The sequence below is a fragment of the Lissotriton helveticus genome, chromosome 3_1 (assembly GCF_964261635.1).
Source record: "Lissotriton helveticus chromosome 3_1, aLisHel1.1, whole genome shotgun sequence".
Taxonomy (NCBI): Eukaryota; Metazoa; Chordata; class Amphibia; order Caudata; family Salamandridae; genus Lissotriton; species Lissotriton helveticus.
In genome coordinates, this window is record NC_136061.1 from 667,746,792 (window position 1) to 667,764,505 (window position 17,714).

At 46.5% G+C, this 17,714-nt stretch overlaps 1 protein-coding gene across 3 annotated transcripts in view; it reads right to left on the minus strand.

The window, feature by feature from the left end:
- The window catches only part of PABPC4 (poly(A) binding protein cytoplasmic 4), a 143,791-nt gene that overhangs the window by 98,634 nt on the left and 27,443 nt on the right, over positions 1-17,714 (minus strand). Inside the window, exons 2-4 of one of the 3 annotated variants that reach the window (XM_078680771.1) lie at positions 8,329-8,522; positions 1,779-1,894; positions 1,274-1,413 (exon numbers count right to left, since the gene is read on the minus strand). In XM_078680771.1, coding sequence (XP_078536897.1) covers positions 1,274-1,413; positions 1,779-1,894; positions 8,329-8,522 — 450 coding nt within the window. Of the gene's footprint in view, positions 1-1,273; positions 1,414-1,778; positions 1,895-8,328; positions 8,559-17,714 lie in introns of all 3 variants that reach the window. The other 2 variants (XM_078680770.1, XM_078680772.1) reach the window with 2 other exon arrangements.

Genomic DNA, 17,714 nt, shown 5'->3' on the forward strand with positions numbered 1-17,714 from the left:
TAGGGACCATGGGATACCGTCCCTGAGCCGACTCCAGAGGATGGGTTCCCCGTGGCCATAGTATGGATCAGGGAGGGATGCCATGTGGCCCTCCTCCACTTTATTGAAATTACCGACCTGGGGATGGGGTCCCTAGGGTCATTCTATGCCCCAGGGGATGGGATTCCCAGGGTCTCGTGGAGACTTGGGAAGGGGGCCAGGTGCCCCTCCGCCTTAAATTAATGCTGCGCCTCCCTCCACTGGCCCACACATGGTGGGGGGCATTCTTAAATGCGCAGGAGCCAGCAGTTTTTTTTGCAGATCCATCGCAAATTTGCAGCACAATTCAGGGGGAGATGGCTGGGGGGAGGTGGAACGGGGGGGGGGGGGGGGGGCGCGTAAGGATGGGGCAGAGGAGGAAAGCGTTTTTTTGCCCTTGCAGGGTCCCAGAAGGACTCCACCACCAGGGCCTGGTTTTCAGGGTCTCTGTACCCTGCCCCCTTATGTCTTTATGGGCGATTTCTAGGACTTTGGACTGAGTTCTGAGTCCCAAAAAGGCTGCCACAACTTCCTGGTTGAGGTTGTGGCAGCCAATCAGATCTCAGCAGGAGATCTGTCGGATCCACGGATGCTTCGCGCCCCTAAATATAAAAACATTTTTAGCACTAATTCCTCAAAAACTACTGAACGGATATACACCAGAACAGAAGAAGCACTCTTTCTGGACAGATCTAGCTTGCTGCCAAATTTGGTGTAAATCCGTTCAGCAGTTTGGGCTCTAGGTGTGGCTAAAGTTCCTGTTTAAAAATGAATGGAAAATTTGTTTTGGCACCCCTTTAACGGATCACCACAAAACTTTCTATGTGCTAACTCGTCAAAAGGTAGGTAGCACATTCGGAAAGTTTTGTGGACATTCGTCAAATAGCGCCAAAGTTATTAGCATCAAAAAAAGGCATTTCCAATGGAAACACAATCCTAACTATTAACTACCCAGTATATATATATATAATTATTGTTTCAGGGTGCCTCACTAGCAGCACAGATCATTCAAGTAAGGTTTGGTTGGGATATCCACAGACACTACTGGAAAAGAGGAGCAATGCTTTACTTGCACAAAAATTAAAGCCGTCTTGACAAAAGATTGGTATGTAAAGACAGCAAAGTGTGAGCACAGACACTATGGTGTGGGGAGAAAGCATAATGTTTTGAGATCATAAAATATAGAGAAAGGAGAAGGATTTCTCAGTGGATCAACAGAATGCAGTGACTGCGCCCATCCCCTTGTGTGACGCACCATACTTGCTAAAGAGCTCCTTCAGCCGCTCATCATCCATTTCATCCCCAAAATTCTTGATGTAAACATTGGTGAATTCTTTGGCTTTCGCGCCCAACTCAACTTCGCGCTCCTTCCGAGACTTGAAGCGCCCCACGAACCTGAAGGTACAAATACAATATGGTAAGAGCTCTCAAGAGTTAGAAAAAAATGACAGTGGTCACTCTGGTTTGAGAGGAAGTTAGGAAGGTGGTCCATAATACTTTTTATCTAAACTGGGAACGTTTTGCACCAGTTTGGATAAAAGTCACTCAGTACAAGAGCGAGTTAGGATAAGGGCTTTATTTTGGAGGAAGTTGAGCAGGATTAGTATAACAGTCGCTCTTCCAGGTAACCGAATTAGGTGGAATGTCACCCTCCAAGGTCCTAAAAAATAAGTTAGGCTTAGTCACTCTTTAGGGGGATTGAAAAGGTGGCAGATCAATGCCTACTTTCCTTGATCAGATGAATGGTGTGGTGCACTTACACTTTGCGATCATTCAGTAGCATGCCGTTCATTTTCTCAATGGCGCGATCTGCAGCATCTTGGGTCTCAAAGTGCACAAAGGCATAGCCCTTGGAGCCATTCTCATCACACACCACCTGCAATAACACCAAGTAGAAAAGAGTAAGCCAAGAGCTGTGGTGATCAACAAGTCATCTAAGAGATTCAGGTATCATTCTGAATTACTTGTCCCTTCTGATGGTCAATGACAGTAGGTTGGGTTGCATCAGCTGTGACATCTTTCTCCAACCAGAGTTACTAGTAAGAAAACTGGCCGATACTTGCGGGGCCTGCACAAGTAATGGGTCCTAAATCATCCCTTTACTCTGGAACAAACACTTCATTGCAGTGCTTGAATCTATTTGAGTTGCAAGGCAGAGTATACCAAGACCTACGCAGGGAAGGTGGTGGGGCTCATTCACTGGTACACAGTAGTAAAACTCAATTAGTGACAGACCTGTCTGTGCTTTTTCTTTAGAATAGGAAATGTTCTTTTATTAAACACACACTATTTAATACTATGCAGTAATTTACAAACATACACAAGGCTGGTGGAAATACTTTTGATAACATTATACTTGACCCCAGAAAAAACAATAACCCTCCCCATACAATACAGCACAAACTCATATAAGAGGGTGTCACTTTAAATGAAGCAGGTCTACAGCCTTTGTCAATGTTATCACACTTAAAGATCAGAATCACAAGTCCTATTGCATCACTATAACTGACTTCAGGACTCATAATCCATCTGCAATCTTTATAATTAATACGAATTGCAACCACTTGCAGTTATAACAATTAATAAAGCATCGCAAGCTTTCTTGAAGAATCAGTACACTCTGCATTCATAACATATCTGAATAAAACCTTCCAAAAATCACAAAACCTGTCTGTGACCTTATTTGACCAACTTGGGACACAAGCATGCATCCAGGGAACCAACCAACCAACCAATAGTGGTCACTGCACTCCTAGATTACATAACACATTTTTCAGCCTAAAGAGTGCCTGATTTGTTGGCAGAAATAATAATAATAATAATAATTATGGGGTGCTCCTTCAAGGGAGGGTGCATTTTGTTTAGGTGCTCTGACACCTATCTGCCGGGTCCATGGGATACCTCTCTCTTCCCCCACCCCCTCGGCTCCCAGAGGGCTGCCACCTTTTGTGGTGTAATTTTAGTGTGCCTCCTAAGGGCCTGCTTGCCTCTCGCCCCAGTTTATAATAGGGCAAGGGCGCAAAAGCAAAGTGATTCGCTCATTGCATAGGGCAAATGAGGGAATGCCCTCTAAAGAAACCACCAGTGATACATGTGTGCCAACACTATCAGTATTACAGAAAGGGCAGCCCACTGTGCCCCCGTGGCAGTATGTATAATAAGTTGCCAGAAGTGCGAGAGAACAACCCAGTCTTGGTTTGGAACCTGGACATATATTTTGGAATGAAGTTACCTTTGAAAGTCTTCGAACCTCAGTAGTCAGTACTACAAGTGGCAGTAAGGCTTAGCCAAAGAAGCCTTGGCAAATCCAACAGGTGCGTCGCTGCCTGCAAACCTTTTGTTTTTGTCAGTGCTTGTTTTGTCACGTTTTTTGCAAAATGTTATAGTTGACTAAACTGCTGGGCCCACCTAAAAAAAAAGCTAAAAGCAAAAATATCCGTTTGTTCTTATAAAGCCCACATTGCCCTACTAGTCCCTGTACTAACTGCATGTGAATGAGCTCGTTGTGAAGGGGCACATGTAGCCGCTCACATTGAAGCTAGCCAAGTGGGATGAACCACTGCCCCATGCTGTATGCTTTGGTGGGCATAAGACAAATGTGAATGACACAATAACAGACCAATGGGTCAAGAGATCTAACAGAAGTACACATCAGTATATTACACATATAAGTTTAGTAAAAATCAAAAGGACCTGGCTGATGCCTGACCTAAAAATGGCAGCAATCATGATCTGCAAAATCAGTACAAGAATTCAAATTCATCCAGCTTTGGAGGTTGTGGCTTCCAGGAGCACATATTCACGCAGGGTTAGCCACATTCTTAAGGGGCGGCGAGTGGGGGGTTACACCCATCTTAACCCTCTGGATTTTTCTCTTTGAATACCCTAGTTTCAGTCTTTTAATGTAAGGCAGCCTCACTACTTGAGTCTATATGACAGTAAACTCACGCTAAATGGACTGAGAAGGCTAACCGCCAGCGTCCGCATTTTAAGGTATTGCGGCTGCTGTGCAGCTAAGGTAAGAGGTTCTGGGCTGCTTACACCCAAACGTGTGAGCACACATGAGTACAGCTGCACGTTAGATTACAGTCCTGCGCAGCCCGATATATGTGTACAGCTAGCTGGTCATTTACTGAAGGTCTAAGGTGCTTACACTGTTTTATACATTGTTTAGGTGAATATGCCCTAACGTACAGTTTTGCGCTGCTTGGGCCTAATGGGTCCAGTGAGATACCAGTCTAGGGCTAAGCAAGCACCTCGAGTGTTGATATAGGGCTATATGTAGAAACACATTTTCCCATACACACAGAATGGGTAAAACCCTCTGATACATCTGGCCCATAGTCTCTAACATCATATCTACATTGATAATGACGCTTCAAGGTTTGTTATGTCCATGGCTAAGCTCATAATTATATTCCAGGGCTTTGCTCCCCCCCCCCCACAACTCTTGGTGGGCCAATTACTTAACTCCCCAGCAGGAGGATAAACTGCCTCCCCACACAATTGCAGCAATTAACAGAGCTTGACCCAGTACCTTTGAAAGAAATGGGTGGAGAGGAAGTCTGCATCTGATAATTAGCCTGTTATACTTTACCTGGGCTGAGGCAGCCCAGGCCCAAAGAAACAAAGGAGAGGACGAAACTTCTGGATCCAACACAGAATGGGATTGTCTTTGAAGTTTTGGTGGGAAAGGATCACGTAGCTGTGTTGGGTAAGGGCGGACCTGAGACTCTGAGGGATGCGCTTTCCACAGACAATTTGAAGCTGCCATACTGGATTGTCCTAGAATGCTGTGCAGGAGGGTTGGGACAAGGTTGGAGTGATGATGTGGCACACTAGAACTGGCTGGGGTGCTTGGCTTCTAGACCTTTCTACCCCCACTTAAAAAACACCTGCAGAAAGGAGAGGCAGATGATAAGACACTGGACCTGGGAGCGACAACAGTGAAAGGATGAGTAACTGGAAGGAGAAGCTACCTGATGCCTTGCAAGGATGGACTTTGGAGCTGACCACTAGGATGGCCAGTGGCACTGCCCACTTTTGTGCCCCATGAGGAACAGTTGGGGGAATGGACCTGCTGGGGGACCCTAGATGCTTCCCCTAGACCTTCTGTGAACTGACCCTAGATTCCCCTGCTGACACAAAGGTACCTTGAAAGATGGCCAGGAGGAGATGTGGCCTGGGGAATGCAACAGGCAGAGTGATCTGCTTGCTGGCTGTGGTGGAGCTGTGAAAGAGCCCCTCCCCCCCTCTCAAGTGGAAGAAAGCCTCAGGAGTGCAGGCTGAGGACAGGTAAGGTGCAGGGAGCCTGAAAACCCAGCTCCCCACGAAAAATATCCTTTGGGGGCCAGAAGGCCTGAAAACAATGCTCCTGGTTGGATAGTGATGGCCACGAGGAGCACAATAAGTACACAATCCGAGAGTTTGGCCCTACAGGGCCAATGTTACAAGCTTTTTAAGCTCAGTACCCTAAGGATTCAACTGAGAACAAGGGGCATAGTGCTCTGACATCCTTTCAGAAGATTCTCTTGTGGAGGGCCCAGGCCCGGAGCAATAACATTAATTTATTATTACTGGGAGGGGCATGAGTGGGGCTCCCTCCTGGGCACACTTTTTGCCCCCGCAGGTCCACAAACTCCTGGGGGAATGGCACATTACGAGGGTCCTATGGACCCCACTGCCCGCGACTGAAGCAAGTAAAATTAGCTTATCTTCTCTTTGTGGTAGGGGCACCACCAATATTCCTCGAGAGAATTATGGGGGGCAGCAGGAAGTGCAGCAGCCCTCTAGCAGATTTTCACAAAATAGACTGAATGTCTGACCTCAAAGAGGTTACCTTGCTTTCAAAGCACTCAGAGCTGGAGCTTTTGCCCTTGGGTTCTGGTTTGGAGGGCATCTATTGATTGGTCCTGAGGTTACAGCTTAATGAAAGTTCAAATTACAATTTAAAGCCCTGGGACACATTTTTACAAACAATGCTTTATTAACAATGGTAATGACTGACAGTGTACGGTTTCATAGTATATTGAATACTGTTGGAATTATCCCCATTAACTTCAATGGTGGGTTGGAATATGTAATGGATATAAGTACCATTACCATTGATTTCAATAGTGTTTAAATGTTGAATCATAACATGTGGCTACATTTACTGATGTGGTGACACCCTGACAAAGCCAGTAGGCCTGCCTTATTGGTAAGAACAGCCCCTTATATTGCAATGTTGCATTAATGTAGGTGCGGGATATAGTTGTTATAGGGTTCAGGATCCACTAGGGTTAACATGATATTAGGGGCATCAGCAAAGGTATTTCCATCTATCGGATTGCACACATTTGTAATTTAATGTGTAGTATTTAGTAGTGTGCATCTAATAAAAGTACTTCTCCTTTACAAAAGAAAAAGCACCAGCTAGACAATGATTTATTGAGTGTTATTGCATACCAGTGAGCGTGGATTACTAGTCCACACCACCTCCCTTGAGGCCTTGGAGTGCTCCGCTACCGGGACAGCGTTAAGTGCTACAATGGGGTACTTGGTTTCCAGTAAAAAGACAATTGTGAACTAATTACTTGTTAAGGACTCACATCCTCAGTGAGTGATACATAGATGTGGGCAAATATGTGGATGCTGTCTCAGACAATGAGGCATTTGTGGATGAGAGATAAGATTTCAATACGACCCGTGTCTTTACAGAGATCCAGAAGAGACTCCGTAAGAGTCTGCAAGGATTTTACTTCATTCACTCCTCAGTGGAGAGGCAACCACGTAGTGTGCAAGTAGATCTGAGCTTCCTCCGACAGCTTAAAAGCAGAAGTATGCAATTAGGCTTTTAACTTTTTCACGCCTTTCTTTTGATTTGTTAGGCCATGTGACTCAGGGGCCCCAGAGCGAGAGGCAATCATATCAGAGTTCCTGCAAAAAGTCACTTTCTGTTCTCCTCAAGGTTGCTAGAACTTCTGTACACAGAACATTAAGAGAATCTCTGGTATCAAGAAAACAGTGGGCTGATTAGTACTGCACAAGCTACAAGGGCAAAGCAAGAGAAACGACACAAGTTGCTTGCAGTTAAGACTATTCAGGTTAAAATCAAATGAGAGGAGGGCACCCTGCGGGAAGGGGGAGGTTTTGGACAAAAGGGAGCAGGATATATGCAAGTGCTGGAAAAGAGATAGAAAAGGTGCAGGAGAGAGAAAAATAGAGGGGATTACTGTTTAGAGTAGGGTGTCTCACAGGAAAAGAATCAGCAGAAAAGAGGATTGCAGAAGAAAGGGATTTTTCATGCAGGAAGGGTAGAAGCGACTTGAGGTAAGGGAACAAGAAGTCCCTCAAAAGGAGAAGAGACAAGGCAGGGCATAAAGAAAACCAGGACCTCCTGCTTGCAGCAAGAGAACCGACAATAGAAAAGGGAAGGTTGAAGAACAGGTGGAGTAAAGAGAAGACTGCACTTAAGGTAAAAACCGATTGGAGGAGGGGATTCGTGCAGCCTTTTTGCAGGAGGGAAGCAAGACACTGAAATGGGGAAGAAAAACTAGGAAGAGCAGTATCCTGTTCTTCAAAGGTTGTGGGATTCCAGCATGAAAGAAGACACTAAGTGGTAGGGTTTCTCTGGTCACATGCAAGGTCTCTATGCCAGTCCTGGGAAGGATAATGTAGAGAAGGCTTTCTAAGTGCAGGCCCTGAGAGTGCTAAATTGTAGAGAGACCCAAGAAGATCCTTCCACAGAATAAAGCCTGTCAAGATCCTAAACAGAAGGCCCAACAGAAAGGAATCTTGACGCAGAGATGAGAGAAGTCTGCTCGGCCCACCTGTGAAGACCATCTAGTTCATTTTTTTATGTAAGAGACCTATCAAGCGGTCTTGCCCTGGAGGCGAGTAGTCCGAGGTGGGCTGCATAGACTGGAGGCTGACAAGGCTTGAGGTGACAATCGAGGCTAAGAACAACAGCTGAGGTGACACAGAAGTTCACAAGACAGTGACCAACAAGACTCAAGATAGCTGATAAGGTTCTCAGTGACCAATGAGACTTGAAGTAATCGATAAAGCTCAAAGTGACTGAGAAGACTCTGACTTAGTGAAGCTAAGTAGTAACTACATCGGCTTGAGTTAAAGTAAAAGATGAGACTCACATAGATGGACAAGGCGTGCAGTAACCAACAAGGCGTGCAGTAACCAACAAGGCGTGCAGTAACCAACAAGACGTGCAGTAACCAAAGAGGCTGCCAATGACCAACTAGGCTTGAAATAATTGAAGCAATCTCAATGTGACTGATGAGACTTGCAATGACTGGTGCCTGCTGCACTTACCTTGCAGGACAGAATGTTCCCAAAGGCTGAGAAGGTATCATAAAGTGCTTTGTTGTCTATTGACTTGTCAAGATTCTTGATGAAGACATTACCGACCCCAGATTTACGCAGGGAAGGGTCCCGCTGAGACCACATGATGCGGATAGGTTTCCCCTTGATCACGTCAAAATTCATGGTGTCCAGAGCACGCTCAGCTGCAGAGAAAGGAAGGGGGGTAAGATCAGCAGCGGCTGTAGAGAAAGGAAAGGGGTAAGATCAGGAGTAGCTGTGGAGAAAGGAGAAGGTGAGAGCACCAGTAGGAATATAAACAATGGCAATGGTATGATCCGGAGCAGAAAGAGAAAGACAATGACGTTCAAGAGCAGAGAACACAGTGACTAAGATCAGGAGCAGAGAGAACACAAAGCCAAGAAAGAAACAAAAACAGATAAGAGGCAGGATCAGAAGCAAGCAAAGAGTGAAAAGGCTAGAATTAGGAACAGCAGTGGAGAAAGGCAAGAGCCGAAGAACGGAATTACCAGTCTTATTAGGAGCAGAGAAAACAGGGACTAAGCTCATTTGCCAAGAGGAAATTGGATTAGGTCTCAAACAATAAAAGCAATGAAAAATTAGCACAAACAGAAAAAGGAAAGATGCAAGATCAGAAGCAAAACAGAAAATGGGTTAGATCAGGCGTAGGAAGGAAAATCTGTAGCAGGCATAGGAAAGGGATTAGGGCATAGAGCAGAGAAAGGTCGGGAGCAGCTGAAGGTGCTGGATTTCATTACAATGAGTACAAATTCTTGATTTAATAAAATCTGTAAATTACTGGGGAGAAATCTTTAGGCGTGTAAAAAAATGTCCTATAAAAAGTTTGAACCAAGGTGCTTAAAAAATAGCAATGCAGATACAACCCGTGAATTCGATATGGCTAAAGGAAAATCTGGACTGATGGGAAGGAGTCTTTTAAGCACGGAACTGACACAATGAGAGTTCGGAGCAAAGAGCTTGATCTTCAGGAGGTCAAAGTAAGTCCGAGAACGTCTCTCTCCCCCTTAGCCATTCCATACATTATGGACTACTGAGTCGTTCGGGGGTAGGTGTTCAGGGATAGTGCCATGCGGTTTCTGTGTTCAGAGATAGAATCGGATCTAGGAACAAGGTGCATGACCAGCCCCTGCTCAAAGCAGGTAGTGCAAGAACAGAGAGGAGAACGACTCAGCAGCTATGACAGCCCAAAACCAAGAATTGCAAAGGGTGGAGCAACTATCTAAAGAATCAGGATGGATAGCAGTTTAGTCTTACATCGTTGTGAAATATGGAAAAAGTCTGAAAAGTAGCGAAGTACACGAAGGATGTTCCTCAGATGAGAGATTGGAGTGACAACGTTTTGAGCAAAGAGATATTCTATGAAACTGTGGATGATGATGGAGGTTCTGGAAAGCTGTGGAGGATGTATGCAACATTAGGAGCTTGTATGCAGTGTGGACGTAATATTCTGGGAATTGTAAAGAGTGTAACAATTCTGTAGGTTGCTGAAGGATAGAAGCCAAGTTCTGTAGTGTCATTAAGCACAACAGCGACTTCTGTGTTGTTGTGAAAGATGTGAGTGGAGTTATTTGGATTTGTGAGGAATAGAAGCGAGGTCTATAGAACTAGGAAGGATGCAAGGGGAGCTCAAGAAAGCTGTAAACGGTGTTCTGTGGAGTTGTGAGGTATGGGGGAAATCCTGTGGAACTGTTAAGGAAACTGAACAAATGGAGGAGACTCAAGAGCTGTAAAAGGCAGCAGATGTGGGAAAACAGAAGACCTTCTGCAAATTAGTTAGGGGGGAGTTATGCATAGTTGGAAAACATGGGAGGAAATGTCTGTATATTTTGAAGGTGTAGATTTGTGATGGATGGGAAGTATGCTCTACACTTTTGAAGGATGGGGAAGTGCGGTGGAGTTGAGAAGGGGTAGAAAGAGTTTGTAAAGATGTGAGCAGTTCTGCAGATTTTGAAACATGCAACAGTTCTGTATAGTTGTGAAGGATGGGAGGTAGGAGATAGAGTTGTGTGTGATGGGGAAATGTAAAATTGTTGAGAAGGATGGAAGAAGTGTTCTGTGAAGTTGTAAGGATGGGTGAAATTTCTGTGCAGTTGGGAAGGAACCTACCTAGAATTGTAATGGGTAGAATTGAAGTTCTCTGGAGTTGTAAAGATTGGGAGATAATTTGGTAAGGACAGATGACAAGGCAGCGAACAATAGGTGCAAGTTCAGTGAAGTTGTGAATGATGCAACAATTCTGTTGAACTGTGATAGGTTGGACGGACGCTCTGAAGAATTCGGAATTATAATGAACTATTTAGGCACTGGATTGGGATAATGGAAGTCTGTTCTACACACAAGAATTTCTTTAATTATGTAGATTTCTTGAAGTACTGAACTAAGTTTTGCAGCAGTGGGAGAGAAAACCTGTAAAGGTATGCCATGGTATCTGTATCACACACTTCTATAATTTTATGGCATCTTCGTGTCTCCATAGTGTGGGCAGAGTTTCAATATGTAAAAGATGTCAAATTGTTAATCATTGTGAAAACAAAGTGAGTGGTGATAGAAGTGGGTCTAAAGAGTTGTGAAGCATAAGAATTGTGTTTGTGTGATGGATAAGAGAAAGGTTCTGCAGAGGTGCATGGTAACGTATGCACCAGTGTGTAGGATGGAGGACGGGGCTGCAGAGAGGAGGTGGAAGATGTGTAGAGCTGCCATGCATGACAGTCATTTAGAGATGTGAAAGGGGGATGATCTGGGGTTAGACTGATTGACACGGCAGCTCCCATGCACAGGCAACTTAGAAGACAGCTCTAAGCAGTTTGACGAATCTGGCACTGTTATTTATAGCGAGGTGAGGTCCCTGAAAGTTACCTGCTGGCAAACGCAGCAGAGATGATTGGCGACCCTGACTAGCTGTTTAAAAACTAGCATGAAGGAAAGTAACCACCCTCCAATCACATGGTCTCACGGGAGAGCTACAATTCATTCTCTCCTTTTATTGTATCACATTACAGTCACAATCAATCGTACCTTCCTTAGTACCCTGCAGTAGACACTCATGTATTCAAGAAGCAGATCAGGGACGTGTTATTTTTAGGTTTCGACTGCAAAAAGCTTGCGCAGGAGAAATCTAATGAGAACTGTAGTGTGGGTTTGGGTCGGCCCTCGTCATTCATTGGCTGGCTCCATAAATGGAGCCTAGCCATTGGACGAGGGGCCTGTCCGTCAATGCCGGACCAGATTCGGAGGCGTTCCCGAGATTCTTTGGCTTTTGCCGACGTCACGCGACGTCAGCCGAAAGCCGGGAACGCCCCCGAATCTGGTCCGGCATTGCCGGCACCAGTGACTATCCTGCTCCTGATTGGTGAAGCTGCGTGGACGTCACTGCTGGTCCACGAGGGAGCCCACTCCTCGGGAAACTTCGCCGCCCGCCTGCCTGAGCTAGAGACGGGCCGCCGCGCTGCCCGCGGCGACCCGGAAGTGACCGGCCAGCCGGCCAATCCTAGCGCGGCCGGCCGGAAGTGCCCGCCCCCCGCAGCCCGGGGGAAGAAGGAAGACGGCAAGAAGTATGGCGGCGCCCGCGGGGCTCCCGTGGCCTGGAGGGAGCCCCGGGAGATGCGGAGGACGTTGCCGGTCTCCCATGCCAAAGAGGGAGACCGGAGAAGTGCCAGCGAGATTGCCGCCGTCGATGTTACCGGTCTCCCATGCCGAAAAGGGAGACCGGAGAAGTGCCGCCGTCGCAAGGTGCAGGTAAGTCGATCTGCTTGCACAGGAGGAGCCCCGGGGAAAGAGAACGTCCCTCCGCGGCCCCTGTGCCATAGGCAGGGCGGTGAATGAAACTCAAGGTTTTGGAAAGTACCCAAGTCCCGGGCGGACATACAAAAAATGCCTGAACACTAACCCGCTCGTGGGGCACTGCCTGGTTGCTTTATAAGGGCAGTCCGCCCAGCCCTGGTCAGTGTCGGGAGAGCCTTTAAGATTAAAGGCGGGGGCAGGATCACATTTTCGAGCAACCAGGAAAAGGTGGGATGCTGCTTTTTTAATTGCCTTCAGGAAAATAAACTTTATTTTGGGAGGGTGTGTGTGTGTGTGTGTCGGGGGAGAGGGGGGTGATGGAGGCGTTCCCATTGTTGAGTCTGGATCCACGTGGATGGCAAGTGCAAAATAACACCATATCTAGACTTAGGTTGCTTCATAGGGTGTCTGACATTTAATACCTCCTGGTATCCCACTGGACTTCTTTTCTGACGAGCACTGTGATTTGTCCCTTGATCTGTACAGGGCGGTGTGGAGTCTTCTCGCCTTTTAGGTGAGCATGAGGGAGGACTGGGAGGCAGGCGCGCAACACCCATTGGGCTCACCGGGCTTCAGCCCCCCCCCCCCGTCGTCTTCTTCAGCCCGGGCTAATTTGACACGCACTGAACTGACATCGGAGCTGAGAGCAGCCCGAGCCAGCCAGCCTCTGAACAGTTTCAGGGAACCCCCAGCCCCCACCTCTTGTTTTCCTTTACTGGCGCTGAGGTGATATCCTTGCCTGAAGGCAGGGATTTCACCTAAGCACTTAATGTGTTCAGCATGGGGTGGGAGTGGGAAGATTCACACAGCAGGGGGAAAGGGACGGCCAGTGCAGGTGATGCTTTTCCTTTGAAAAGGAATTTCTGCTGGTGTCATAGCCCAGGGTGTGCTGTCTGTGCACTTGTATGGATGTGTATTCCATACAAGTGCACAGACATCAAACCCTGGGCTATGATGCCAGCAGGAATTAATTTACAAAGTAAAAGCTTCACCTGCACTGGACATCGTTTTCCCCCTGCTGTCCATGCACTTGTAGGGAATTCACATCCACAGCACAGCTCACTAGATAAATGGTGAACAGGGCCATGGATCTTTCTCTAAAGAGGAGAGTCCCCTCCGAATATGCAAATGTAGTGTAAGTTTGTAGTGTTCATTTTTTTGGGGTGCTAGTGGGTAATTTTAGGGTTCAGGGTGGGTTACGGATTGGGGTGCCAGGGGGTAATTGTAGGGTTCTGAGTGGGTATGGGTTTTAGGGTGCCAGGGATAATTTTAGGGTTCAGGGTAGTAATGGGTTTTGGTGTGCCAGGGGGCAATTTTAGGGTTGAGGACGGATATTGGGGCCAGGAGGGTAATTTAGGGGTTCAGGGTGGGTGTGGGTTTTGGGGTGCCAGGGGTAATTTTAGGCTTCAGGGTGGGTATGGGTTTTGGGGAACAAGGGTAATATTAGGGTTCAGCGTGGGTATGGGTTTTGGGGTGCCAGGGGTAATTTTAGGGTTCAGGGTGGGTATGGATTTTGTGGGGCAAGGGTGTAATTTTAGGGTTCCGGGGGTGATTTTGGGGGTCAGAGTGGTAATGGGTTTTGGGGTGCCAGGTGTAATTTTAGGGTTCAGGGAGGGCATGGGTTTTGGGGTTCCAGGGGTAATTTTAGGGTTCAGGGTGGGTATGGGAATTGGGGTGCCAGGGGGTAATTTTACGGTTTAGGGTGGTAATGGGTTTTAGGGGGCCATCGGGTTGTTAGGGTTCAGGGCAGGTATGGGTTTTAGGGTGTGAGGGGGTGGAAATTAAAGAGTTTAAGGTGGGTGTGGTTTTCAGGTGTCAGGGGGCAATTTTGGGGTTCATGGTCGGTATGGGTTTTGGGGTGCCAGGGGGTAATTTTAAAGTTTAGGGTGGTTAAGGGTTTTGGGGTGCTATGGAGTTAATTTTAGGGTTCAGGGTGGGTATCGGTTTTCGGGTGTCAGGGGGGCAATTTTAGGATTCAGGGTGGGTATGGGTTTTGGGGTGCCAGGGGAGAATTTAATGTTCAGCATGGGTATGGGTTTTGGGGCGCCAGGGGTAATTTTAAGGTTCAGTGTGGGTATGGGTTTTGGGGGGCAAGGGTGTAATTTTAGGGATCAGCGCGGGTATGAGTTTTGGGGCTCCAGGGGGGTGATTTTAGGGTCCAGAGTGGTAATGGGTTTTGGGGTGCCAGGGGGTAATTTTAGGGTTCGGGGTGGGTATAGGTTTTGGGGTGCCATGGGGGTAATTTTGGGGTTCAGGGTGGTAATGGATTTGAGGGGGCAGGGGTGTAATTTTAGGGATCAGTGCGGGTATGGGTTTTGGGGTGCCAGAGGTAATTTTAGGGTTCCGGGTGGGTATGGGTTTTGGGGGGGTAAGGGTGTAATTTTAGGGATCAGCGTGGGTTTGGTGTTCAAGGGGGATTATTTCAGGGTTCAGGGTGGTAATGGGTTTTGGGGTGCGAGGGGGTAATTTTAGGGTTGCATGTTTTCTCCGCTTGACCTGAGCATTAATCGATCCTGATTATCTGACATTTTAGCCCCGCCCCATTGATTAACATTAGCCACGCCCCTTCATTTGCCATGTTAGCCCCCCCCGAAATTAAGACCTAGTTGCGCCCCTGCTGGGAGGTTATGGTGACTGTTATAATGTTGTTAGTTTGAAAGATCAGATCAACCTGATCAGTACTTTAGAAGAAAATTGAATTTACGATTGTTCTTTTGGGCTTCCACTCTGGACACTGAGGTGCATTCAGGTTGCCAGGGAGCAGGAAGGTTGCATGCATGTGTCTGGCCGGATATCTTGAAGGATCCGTGTGAATGGCTAGATGAAGGGTGGGCTACTGGCATCCATTATAGCTGCTTCTGAACTGGAGGAAAGAGATTTGATGTAGTGCTATGCTCACTCTGTATTCTTAATGAATTGTATGCATGAAGGGACCTGGCACATAAAGAATGGTATTATATGTCATGGTGGCACACTTTCTCAAGGATGGCCATGTGGAAGAAAAGCAGCGGAATTTGAAGATGGTTTGGGTGAAGCAAAGGTAATCTGAAAGAAGTAAGAGAGAGGGCGAAAACATCAGCCCGGTGAAGGAGTCAGGAAGAAGTCCTATGGAAAGAGTGTCATCATTTGTGTGAAAAAGGAGCAGAGAATCTGCTAGGTAAACCGCAGACCTCTATTCAAAAATGTAATGTAAAGGATGTAAAGGAGCACTTTCTGGTTACATCAGTCTGAAGTAACTGCACAAGAGCTGGACTCTGAGATGGGGAATATGTTAAGAAGACCAGATCAGAGCAGCGGTGAGCCGACCAGGAATGTGGCCCAGTGGGCAAAGGAGGCGTTCAGGTGATCGGAGAACAACTCGCCTCATTGTTGTGGAGCAGTTATGTCAAGATTAAGAATTGCCTAGAACCTTGTAAAGAGTGGCTTCTAGGTTTGCATCATGCCAGGTGCTTCTACTGAAGTCCTTTGTCTTTGGGATCGGTGAAGTCTTCGTAGTGCAGTGGATGTGCAAAGTCTGAAGGCCTGCCTAACACCAGACTTGGATGAACAGTCATCTAAAGAAGGGGTCCTTAATTAAAAACTGGGCTTGAGACTGCTAGAGTGATATGTTGGTGATTGCTCAGAGGAACAGTCGGTTTGACGATACAAAGAGATCCAATGATGAATTCTTCTACCAGTTCAAAACTGTTTAAGTGTTGTTGCAGAAGATCTGGTATGTTTGTGGATCAGGCAAGTTTCTTGTAGAAGATTTATACCTGAGACGGTGTAAAGGAAGGCACACCACAGGGTTAATCCATCCAAGCCTTGCACCTGCGACCCACAAATGCAGGCGAGGTACAGCTTCGGAGAGAGTGCTTGGAAGACCTACAGTGTAAGGTGGCACTAGGGGGTATGCATTTTAATAGATGTACAGCAGATAAGGAGCGTGAAAGAACTACAAGAACAACATGAGTACGTGGACACACCCTATTGTACTTATTTTATTCCCACTCGAGGTCCTCACAGTAAGGCTGTTCAATAGAGTGTATGTAGTGTAAGTCAAGTCAAGTCAAAATTAACTTTATTTGGTTTGTCACAACCATAAAGTGTACATATACAAATTACAATTAGTAACATAAAATTCATTTTATTAAAATATTTTTTTTTGGTTCTAAAAAAGTAAGACATTATTTTCCAGTCCCCAGTCTTAAGCTAATTCGGCCTTTGAAAGCAAGGTCTCTACTTTCTTGTATGTAGTGTGAGGAGATGGATCTTACATCGACCTCCCATCACTTCAGGTGAGCACTCATTGGAAGAGCAGCCTCATTTTACAGGTGGTTGGCGCTTTACTTTGTTTACGTGTCATATTTTATGTGTTCTCTTTTTTGCATGTCTTGTTGTTTTTGTTGAAATTATTTTGCCTTTTATTCTATCTTATTTTATATGCAGTTGGCGTGTACTCTTTATATTGCCTTTTTCGTGTCTGTTGTTTGTCTTGTTTCCAGCGTGTTTTTAATATTACTGCTTTTACAGTTGTTTGATTTGCTTTACATGTTGGTGTTTCTTGTACTGGTTGTTGCTGTGTCTTGACGTTCTCTTTGTAGTGTGTGTTTTGGCTTTGCACCCTCCCCAATGGTGCTGTTTTCTTAGCTTTCTGTTTAGGGTTTATCTGTATTACAGAGCTGGCAAGTTGTTTCCTTCCTGCAGACACACCTCACCTTCTAATAATGGGTCAGGACTAAAAGTGAAATGATAGGTCTGCAGTTTTGTGCCACATTTCCTGCCATTCCGTTTCCCACCCATGTTTTAAAGAGTTTTATTGCTGTGCCTATGAGTTGTGCCTCTCTGCTATTTCTAGGATTCTGTTTGTTGGAGCCTAGTCACTTGTAGGGCGTGGGAATTCTATGGCTTCATTCACAAACCATATCTCACACCGAAGTTTAACATTTGTGGGCTCAAACACTATTTGTGTGGGTACATTCTGAGTGCTGACTCATAGGAACAGTATTTGCTGAATTTAGCTCCAGAAAGTGCATTTGTGAATAAAGAGGTAAACACTGATTATCTCACACATTTGTGGATATTGTCTGAGGGGTGGGTGCTTTTAAAAGGGCCTACTCCACACGTCTTCCCAAACCCCACAGCATTTGAGACACACCCACCATGTCAGTTAGGCTAGTGCAGGTTCCTGGGTACTAATGCTCATAGAAGGTATTCTGGGAGCTGTTTTCGTTTGAGTGGCAGGCCGTATACCAATGGTTTGTTCAGAATAGCCAAGCACTGGAAACATGGCTGTGCTTGCTTCCCTGCCCGTGCTAGCTTCCCTTCCCCCTGGCTGTGCTAGCTTCCCTTCCCCCTGGCTGTGCTCGCTTCCCTGCCCCCTGGCTGTGCTCGCTTCCCTGCCCCCTGGCTGTGCTCGCTTCCCTGCCCCCTGGCTGTGCTCGCTTCCCTGCCCCCTGGCTGTGCTTGCTTCCCTGCCTCTTGGCTGTGCTTGCTTCCCTGCCCATGCTTGCTTCCCTGCCCGTGCTTGCTTCCCTGCCCCCTGGCTGTTCTTGCTCCCCCGCCCCCTGGTTTCCCTTCCCCTGGCTGTGCTTGCT